Source organism: Diachasma alloeum, unplaced genomic scaffold (genome assembly GCF_001412515.2).
Source record: "Diachasma alloeum isolate Michigan unplaced genomic scaffold, Dall2.0 Dall_scaffold_00364, whole genome shotgun sequence".
In the NCBI taxonomy this organism is placed as follows: domain Eukaryota; kingdom Metazoa; phylum Arthropoda; class Insecta; order Hymenoptera; family Braconidae; genus Diachasma; species Diachasma alloeum.
The window spans coordinates 858,335-868,897 of record NW_021680503.1 but is presented as its reverse complement, the minus strand read 5'-3'; the positions used below and the strand labels follow the sequence as shown (position 1 = coordinate 868,897).

General features: G+C 34.7%; 2 protein-coding genes across 5 annotated transcripts in view; one reads left to right on the top strand and one right to left on the bottom strand.

The window, feature by feature from the left end:
- The window catches only part of LOC107041397 (inactive rhomboid protein 1), a 32,172-nt gene that overhangs the window by 852 nt on the left and 20,757 nt on the right, over window positions 1–10,563 (top strand). The gene's annotated exons all lie outside the window — the stretch shown is intronic.
- LOC107041370 lies at window positions 6,927–8,628 on the bottom strand. Its single transcript, XM_015261893.1, has 3 exons — window positions 8,538–8,628; window positions 7,263–7,485; window positions 6,927–7,182 (listed from the first exon to the last, which is right to left on the bottom strand). The coding sequence occupies exons 1-3, from the start codon at window positions 8,626–8,628 to the stop codon at window positions 6,927–6,929; spliced, it is 570 nt and encodes a 189-aa protein (XP_015117379.1).

Below are 10,563 nucleotides of genomic sequence, written 5' to 3'. Positions count from 1 at the left end.
CTGCGGTCACACGGACGGGGGGGGGGGAGCGAAGCGAGCGGGGAGAGCGAAGCCCCCCGGATTGGCGAGCGGAGCGAGCAGGGGGCGAAACCCCCTAGTCCATAAATAATTTATAAACAATCAATTTGCCACCTTGAAAATCATTTGACCGGGGTCGTAAGAAATTTATTAATTTTCAGAATTTTAGCAAAAATTAATTTGGTGCTGAAAAAAATAAAGTTTCCGGAAATTTAAACAATTTAAATTATTTATTTGCAAACAATTAATGTTTGAAAACATTGCAAAATGATTTAATTTATAGTGTAGTCTGTACCAAACTGTAAGCGATACTTGGATATCCTCAATTGGCCATGATTTTTCAAATATGAAACTAAAAATTGGCTGTGGAATTTTTCGAAAATATGTTTTTAATGACTGAAATTCCTAATTTTGACGAGAATTCCCCAACTCACTTGAATTTTCCATCAATCTAAAATTCAAGAATAAATCCCTGCATTTCCCTGATATCTATCCATTTTCAAGAAATAATTGAACTGAAATTTACAGTTTCCATTGAATTTTTCATGAAATTGTGAATTTTCATAGACGTAATCCTTCCAATTTCAGTGGAATTGTCACTTGACCAAAATTTCGTGTGAAGAATAACTAATCGTGTGAATAATAACTAACTAATAACTAATCGTGTGAAGAATAACTAACAACATTTCAAAATACACTGATGACTCGATCAAATAGTGAATTTCCAATGTCAAAATTCCTCAAAATTTCAGTAGATCCGTCACTTGATAAAACTCTCCAAAAAATTACCTGTAAATATCAGCAAAAAATTAGTGACAGCGCGCCCTATTATTTATTCTACCATAAACGGAAGGAAAACTCGGCATAAGGCAAGACGACGACAGAGGGTAGAACGAGTGAAAATGTACCCCGCGAATAGGGGTTGCCGCTAAAGTTTCATAGTATTCCTCCTGCTGCACCCCTTCAGCATTCACCATTACTTGAAACTCCCATATATAGTTCCACATGAGGTTTGTAACTCTGAGGAAGCATATTTGGGTCAAATTAATTTGCTTCAAGCGTGGAAATACACAGTGCAAACGTAGTTGGTTCTGTCGTGCCTTCCTTTCTGAGCTTTACCAACACACTATGGGGGTATAAATTTCACTGGTTTGTTTTTTCACTGGTGAGGTTGACTCAGGAGAACACCTCACGTCCGGGATAATTCTCAAGCACGGCTTTGTCCCCAAATGTCTGCAACTGCCCCCCGAGTCGTGCATTCCAGTGTCCAATTCATTTTATTGATTTAAATTCATTAAACCCCAATTCTGCATCCTATTGGAGAATTCAAAATAGTTGAAATCCAGTTGACTACACGTTTGAGGCACAATCTCCTCAATAATTGGGATGCCATTGGGTTAAATCAATGACAATTATCAGATCACTGGCTACTGAACCTTCAATCGTCTCCTATAATTAATGGCATTCATCCATTCACCGTTTGTCATCGATTGATTCCTCTCAGACGGTGATTCGGTTTCTAATTCTCCTTCAATTGCAGCAAGCAAGGAGCAAGCGGTATTTTTCTTTCGACAATTCCAAAGTCATTTTTTCATGGTTCACAGGTTTTTAAATTAATGGAAATTGATTTAAGGCCCGGGTGGATTATCTTTCGAACGTCATCTCGACTGTTTTTCCATCTTCGTAATGTAAAATATATCGCGATTTCCATTGGATTTTACATCACGCAGGAGTCCCTAAAAATTATCATTGTACAATCAAAAAAAGTAGAAAAAATTAATATTTTCAAAGAGCTTTTTTAATAAAGATTAAAAAATAAGCCCGATGTGACGTGTGGAGATATTGACACGTCGATTTTGTTTAGTTAATATTTTATCATGAAATTAAGGCAAAAATGTCTGGGCTGAATAAGCAGTCCCACGGTGACACTTGAGTTCGGCTTCTTGGGATGGAGCTGTTTGACTGTTGTAGCCATTGTCAGTGATGACATATGGCTGTGTTAGTTACGAAAAACCGTGAGAATGCTTATTAAGCATTTCGAGCTAGCAACGGCTCCAAAGCTCTAGAGTACGGCAGGAGTTAAAGTTGGACGGATGTCTACTCCTGACCAAAAATCTATAGCAGACCCGCGTAAAAACCGAACCCGTTAAACAGTTGATTTGTAACTCATCTATATAATATACTGTTTATTATTAATAGATCGGTAGTGTTCGGCTATTTGAATATACTATACCTATCCCGATCCTCCTCTTAGTCGCGTCACGTTGAATCTGAGCGAACTCCCCGTGAGCTCTGACCGTATAGCTAGCTGAGCATAGTTTTGAGTCGAACGGCGACTCAATTAAGGGAGGTAGAAAACCTCCCACGTAACACCGATAAAGAGGAAATAGTGAATTGATAATTTATCATGGTAAATAACGATCCCACAGCCATTGACTACTGTAACAAATTACGACCTTAAAGCCATTAGATACATCAAATGATTAATTTTCTATTTCCTCTCTATTGGGTTTATTTTCCAATATTATTCAAAAACGCGCTTTAAAAATTTTCAGCTTTTTTTCAACGCTTTTGTGATTGTACAATCATTTCCCAAAAATTCAAAATCAATTTCATTCTGTTTTCAAAAGAATCAAATTTAAACTCTCAAAGTTGGAATAATGATATTATTGCGGATCGTTCGATGACCCAGGGTGAAATGGGGCACAAATAGACGTTCTGATAAAATTATAAATTATATAAATTATGTAATTTTAAAATTTAATATTAAAAATTATATAAATTACTTAAAAATGAGCTAAGTCGTCTTAGCTCCTTTTATATGGGTTCAATGGGTATTCTTAATATTCTCCTTAAATTGGAGTAGTTTGAATAAAAGAATTGGATTTCTAGCTTTCCCACTTTACCGACTATAGAATTTTATTATGATTTTATAATGAAGGAAAATTAATTAAATTCATCTACCTGATGGTTTCTCAATCGATTTTTTTTACTGAGTGGCGGTTTAAATCGACATAACTCGGTTGGAGGGGAAAATCAAGAAACCCCAGCGACTTAACTCTTCGAGTGTAGAAAACAATCCGAGCTAAGTCGATAAAAATTGTTAAAAAATAGTCTGCACAAGTTACAACTTATGCTAAAATCTCTCTCGATATTGAACGAAATCCGTACCTGAGTCTGATTAAATTCACAAAAGGACAGTCACTATCACATTTTTTGACTTAACCCGGTTTACCGCTTCGCTACTGACTCTTCAAAAAATTACCTCCTGAATTAATTAAATTCTAGATTTATTAAAACCTAGAATTGAATATTTTTCTCCATTTCATCAAAACGAATTTGACAAATAGCTCTCTCCAAAATCCTGAAAAAATGTACTCGATCGATGGAGCAGTTTATCTCCCCGATCCGTTACAATATCTCCGTTCACACCCTCAATAAATAATTTAAAACTAGCGTCTTGACTTCCCCAATAACTCTCCATCGTATCGCAACTCCGTAATACCAAGATGCATATCTCCTGTTCTATTCGTACTCCTTTTCATAACTCGTCCTTAGTCCCCCGTTGTTGCGATATGAAATGAACAATGCAAAATTCACCAGTCCCGTGAAGACAGAGAAATTTACACCCCCTTACATCAGTCGGAATACAATTGCAGGCAAAAGCTCCCAGCGAATCCATTGTAAACAACCATTTGTCAGTTGGAGGACTAGTGGGTGCTTCCATTCCCCTCTCTAGTTGCCCATATCTTTCATTCTCTCCCTATGGCTTTCCTCGTGCTCTTTTTTTTTCAGTTGCCCTACTTCATCGGCTTGTATCCTATTCGCAGATTTCAAACAATGCCAAAGGGTATACTGATTCCCCAGTGACTTCCTGCTTCCTTCCGTTGATCAATTCAGCCCTTCATCCGTCTCTCTCTTTCCTATTGCCTTTGTGTCATTTCCGATCACAATCATTGTAGATTCTCTCTTACCCCTGAGTTGTTATCATCTATACGATACTTCCGGTGAAAGTTGGACTGTAGAGGAGTATTTTGGATTTTTTATTCTCTTTTATGGGGTTTTAAAGTTGAATGAACGAACTCTGTAAAATTTATCACAAATGTAGGGGGCGGACGATAATGCCCATATTGAACGTAAAATTTTCATTTTCTCCTTCCCATTTTCTTAATTTTTTTTCTAGATTTTACAGCGTTTTGAACAACTTTTGAAACCTTTGGTGTTCATCAATTTTATTCATGACTTTATTCATTCATTTTTATTCGATTTTTTTTAACAGTGAAACGCTTTTCTACTTTTGTAGTCAAACATCAGAGCTTTCAGCTGAGCTCCATTCAACACTAAGTGTCCAGACATTTTACAAAGTTTCAAAGTTTACTTTTGGAAGAAGATTTATGAAAAAATTAAAAAAGTGCACGGAGAGAAATTTTCTAGAAAAATTCTGGTAATGGTACTGGAAAAAATTACAATCCACCGGCTGTGGAACATTGTAGTGCTATTAAGGTTAAATTTCTTGGTATTTCTGGTAAAATTTCTGGGGATTCCTGTGAAATTTTCACAGAAATGCGGGGAAAAATTCACGTTTTCCCCAATAAAATTTCTAGTGCCGGCACTGGAATTTTTTCCTGGCCGTCACTTTGCGCCTCTTTTCCCGTGCTAGCACTAGAATTTTTCTAAACAATTTCTCTCCGTGTGCAATTTTTGAAAATTACGAGCATGTTCTATAAATAATTTATAAACAATTAATTTGTCGCCGTAAAAATCGTAATAGAAGTTCGGAGTCGTAACAAATTTCTTCATATTCAGAACTTAAAAAATAAGGTTTCTGGAAGTTTAAAGAATTTCAATTATTCATTTTTAAATAAGAAATGTTTGAAAAAATAATAATTCCGTACAAAATGTAATTTGAATGACGGAATTGATATCCTTGATATCCTTAATTTCCAAAAAAATGTGTTGGAATCAGGGATAGCCATATCCATAAATTATAATTACCATTAAATTATAAGTAGTCGATTCGTTAATATTACTCTTAAATTCTAGTTATTGAAGTAATCATCAATTTGAATAATCAAATTCCGAATTATTTATCAATCAGTAATTTAATTAAGATCGGTGGTTATTTGGATAATTGAAAATCTCTTATAAGAAATTTGATAAGTAAGACAACCGATGATCGATGATGATGATTGATGATGGTCTCATATTTAATTTGTCATCAATTCCAAATTTATATTATCAGTTATTTTACTATTTTTTAATTTCGTTTAGTATATTTACACCGTAATCAATGTAAATCGGAAATTCTTTTAATATTCTTTACAAAATAATCAATCCGAACAAATATCTCAGCATTTACGACAGCTTCCCAGAAGATCCCAACATTCCTCTGCCAGTGGAATATTCTCTTTGATTTGCTTCTCCATGAAGATTCCTAGTGATATATTTTTTTTTCTCTTAATACTTCCTATTTCGGCGTAAGAATAAGGGTTAGTCACGTTTTTGGGTCATGCTACGTGACTCGAGGGGTATCCGAATGGAGGTGCTCGATAACTCTCTCCTGAGTTTTGCTTCTTGGAGAATTTTCTGTGGTGGTAGACGAGGCACGTACATCGATTAGTGAAGCTCTGCCCCCTCACACTATTACCAGAGCAATGGTTTGTTTCGTGCGAGTTTTCTTGACAGAGAGAAATTTTTATTTATGGAAAAATATTGTCGGCTTGAGATAAGGAATTTTTTACTTGATTTATTCCAGGGGTAATATCTGTGATGTAAAGTTTAAAAATTACTGAAGGCAAGTGAGAAATGTTTTCAAGTTTAGGGGAGTTATTTTCATTCAGGGCTTGCATTCATTGAATTGAGATTATATCAACACATTTAAATCGGAAATCAAATTTATAGAATTATCACAACTAGAAATATAATTCAGTAGCGAAGTGGTAAAGCGGTTTAAATCGATTTTGACAATTGGCCAGTTTTTAGTGAATATCTCGGAATCTAAGGGTGACAGCTAAATTTTTGTCAAGACCTTTCTTGTAGCACTCAATTTGCTGTAGAAAAAAAGTTATTACGATAATTTCATTATCTCCTTTAGATTCGGAGATATACTTTAAAAACTCAACTAAGAGATGAGCCGACTTACCATTTTACCACTTCGCTACTGAATTAAATTAATTTGATTTCAGAAATTGAATTAAATTGATTTTCAATGGGGAATTTTTATTAATTTATGCAAAATTAGGCTGAGGAGTCGACAATTTTTCTATCATTTTCTATCATTTTCCCGTCATTAATTTTTATCATGATTAAGTTCTCCGAAAAGTAGGAGATTTTTTCTTTCTACGAAAAAATTTCCTCATCGAAAACTAAAATTTAAGAAAGAAAAATGTATAAAAAGTACTAAAATACTACAAAAAAAATTCAGGCTTCTGAATGGAAATTGTTTGTCTCATCTTAAGGGAAATTTTCCTCAACTAAAAATAGTAATTATTAGGGGAGGATGGGGTAAAACGGACACTTTAGAATTTTTTTTAAATTAGTCATAACTCAGAAACAAATTGCTCAATTGAGCTCAGTTTAGGCTCGTCTTAAAGGAAAAGAATATATATATTAAATTTTATTAACATTTCAACCCCTCATTAGCATTTAAAAAAAGTTAAGTGTCCGTTTTACCCCAACCTCCCATGCATCAGTAACAAAAACTGGAAATTCTTCGCTCATTAATTTTTATCGTCACGAAATGTCCCGAAACAGAGAGATATTCCCTGAAAGCAGGAAATTTTTTCTCTGCGCCGTCCCCTCGAAAAGTTATGAAAATCCCCGTAATTGCGAGATGAGTTTTGTTTGCATTCGGAAGTTTAATTAAACTGCAATAGCCATATTTATTTAAAAAAATCTCCAGGTATTATTTATTCGAGAATGAGTTTTGATGCTGGTAGAATATTCTGGGGTCTGCAGAGCCTCCAAATTTCAGACAATGCAGCTTCCGGATTTGGAGTTATCTGGAGGTAATTTGGTTGCATGGAGCTTATGACGAGATATCCAGGAAACCATAGGGGTTTAGCGGTGCCATTTATTTGTACTCTACCGGTGGATTCGAATTCGCCAGGCAGCCGGTGATTTTTTAGTCTCACATTCAAATTCCCCGAGGGTATTTCCACGAGACTGAAAATATGAATAACGTCGTCATGAAATATTAAAACTTTCGGGGGTTTTCTTATTGATCTGGCTGGAGTTATTCGTACGTTGAACAGCCCAAGGGTTGGGAAATTCTCGGAAATTTATTTCTAGGAGGACGGAGACTTTTATATTGCGTTGAGCCATCATATTCTTCATTGGCGTGGCTCAACGTATCATCCACAGCCGCGTCGATATTTTCCTCGCCGTTGGATTCTATTAGTGAGATAGTCTCCTCGGTTTTGTTGTGGGTTTCTTTATCCCCAGAGTTGTGTATAGGATTGGAGAAATCTGTACAATCTGCAGCGTGTGGAATTTTTTTTTGCACGAGTGATTGTGGGTATATTTATTCGGATAAACATTCCCGTGGATTTGCCCTGGAGGGAAGCTGATGGAATGATCCTAGGGAGAATTCAGTATCCACGAAAAAACTGAATAGAAAATCTAGAGAACTCTGTAGAAAAATTCGATAGAATTTGATTTTTCTGGACGATTTATTTTGTTGAGGTATTTCCTATAGAATTTCATCGCCTCAAATTTTCCAAATTTTTTTCATTCTATTTTTCTTTTCTTTTCGTCACGAAAATCAAGCGAAAATTTGAGCCGTTTTAATTTGAAAATTATCTAGAAAATATTTCAATAGAATAAGTTGTATAGAAAAATTGAAGAATTCTGTAGAAAAAATCAAAAATCAAGAGAATTTGATTTTTTTGGACAATTTATTCTGTTGAGGTATTTTCTATAGAATTTCATCGCCTCAAATTTTCCAAATTTTTTTCATTCTTTTTTTCTTTTCTTTTCGTCAAGAAAATCAAACGAAAAACTTGGAAACTTGAGACGAGAATATTATATAGAAAATATCTCAATAGAATAAGGAGTGCAGAAAAATTTAATTCTATTGACTTTCTATTGAACATTTGAATAGAATCGGCTAAAAACTAATGTCAATTCAATAGAAATCCGGCAGAACTGTCTAGCGAATTCACTAGGTTTTCAAAGAAATTGTGTGGATGAATTAATCTACAGAAAAATTTTCCTGTGAACAAATTGAAGACGATTTTTCTTCTACCGAAATATTTCTCCCGTTTTTTTCATTTTCACAGAAAAATCCAGGTATAAAACAATAATTTCTACAACACAATTTTGATTTGAAAAAATCGCAATAAATAATTCCCACAGGAAAATAAAAAAATTTCATTGTCTACAGGACACATTTTTCTTTAAAAAATTCCTACAGGAAATTTAAAAATCATTTTGTCCAAAAAAGATATCTGAATTCTCCGAAGTATCATTCAATCGACAATCAGCAGAATTTTTTAAATAAATGATACCTTCGTCCTCGCCGGATGTAAAATCACATGACTCTGCAAAAACTTTGTTAAATATATTGCCAGGGCTCAGAGAGCTGAGATCAGCGCCTTCAAGTTCGGACATAAGAAGGACTTCCGCTAGGATTTCTGGTTCCGGTCTGGTCTCCGCACTATCAGGCACACAATTTTCTGGAGTTGGTTTTATCTTTCTCAGTAGATGCGAGAGTTGCACCCTGAGGGTATTTCTCCGATGTTTATTTGCACACTCGCGCCTTGAATCTCGTAGTAAAAAAGTGATTTTTATCTCTCCAGTGTGATAGAAAAAAAAGAAAACATCGAGTTGGGAAAATAAAATGAGGAAGGAATTACTTCTTTTTCGATGCGTCTGATAACGATGATGCCCAGACTCGGCAGGAGTGCGAGAACTTTTATATTGTTTTTTTAGCCCCTGTAACTCGGAAATTTATTAAAACGTTTTGAGTGGTTGTAATGAAGTTTACGGAAAACATTCTCACTTTCTCCGGTGATTCATCTCTCCACGCGATGTCCGTGTAATTTTCATTTTCGTCTGCAATTTCGTCGAAGTAGTCGTTGCACGAACTCTCCACTTGTTTTTCTCCGCCAGACGAGCATCCACACGTGTCTTCCTCATAAACATAATTATTCCTTGCGGAAAAACCGTTAAATAAACAATACCAACGACAATAATCACTTCCTCATATTGAATAAGAGAGGGCACAATTATTTTCCTCAAATGCTGCATCAACTTCTCAATAATCAATACTCACGAACACGTTGGAACATAACGCAATTTTTCCTCCGCGGAATCTTGACAGGAGGAAGACCTCGCAGTTCTTCTCGAAATATCGCCAGCGCAAATGGGTCGAGATTTTGGTTTCAGGGAAACACAATTCAATCTCACTCCCAACTCCCTCATATTTTCCTCCATCCTGTACCAATACTAGAATTTTCAAAAAAAATATCCAGGTGTTTGGTTATTTTTCAGATTATTTTGTTTTAAAACCAGTGCCATTATATTTTTGAAGAGAAAAGCTTCTGTAATTGCAGCCATCTTCATTCTTTTAACCTTGCTGCAATTGTTATATAGGAAAACTTTCCCACAGAAACAAGAGAGAGTTTCTAAAAATTCTAGTTTACTTTATTGAAAATTGAAAATTAAAAAAATTGAAAAATATAAAATTTCCATACTTCAATTTTCAACTTAATTTAAACTTTTATTTTTTTTTTATAATGAAATTTTGTTTGTAATGAAATGAGTAAAACGGTTTAAATCTGTTTTGACTCTTGTTTTTTGTTATAAAATTTTTGTTATACCCTTTTTTGTAGAGCGAATTAAGAGCTACAAAAAAGGTTGTTATAAAAAATTGACTGTCTCCCGTGGATTCGGAGAGATTCTTCGAAAACTCAGCTAAGAGCTGAGCGCTTTATCGACGAACTTTTCTAGTACACCCGCGCATGAAAAAATTCAATAGAAAACCCAGGGAATTCGCTAGAAAATTCTATAGGAGTTCTATTGAGATTTTATTGAAAAATTCTACTCATTTTTTGCGCTGATGCTATTGGATATTCAACAAGAAAAAGTCAATAGATTTCAAATTTCTGTTTGAATTTTTCTCTTAGATTTTTTCTATTAGAATTATTGATATTATTGATATTATCGAATATCCAATAGAATCAGCGCAAAAAACGAATAGTATTTTTCAATAGAATTCCAATAGAAATCCTATAGAAACCCCATAGAATTCCTATAGAATTCCCACAGAACTCTCTAGCGAATTCGCTAAGTTTTCCATTGAATTTTTTCACACGTGCCATTCAGAAAAATTTCCGTACTATAATTTTTAACTCAATTCAAACTTATTTTTTTTTACAGTGAAACATTTTTTTGTAATGAGAAAAGAACGAGGAAAAATGGATAAGAATATTCTTCTAAAGAAAAATTCCAGTTTTCTTATGAAGAGATCTCACTTCCGACTAAAATTTTTTTCTCTCCAGTACCACCACTAGAACATGCCCCCCCCCCCCCCCCCCCCCCCCC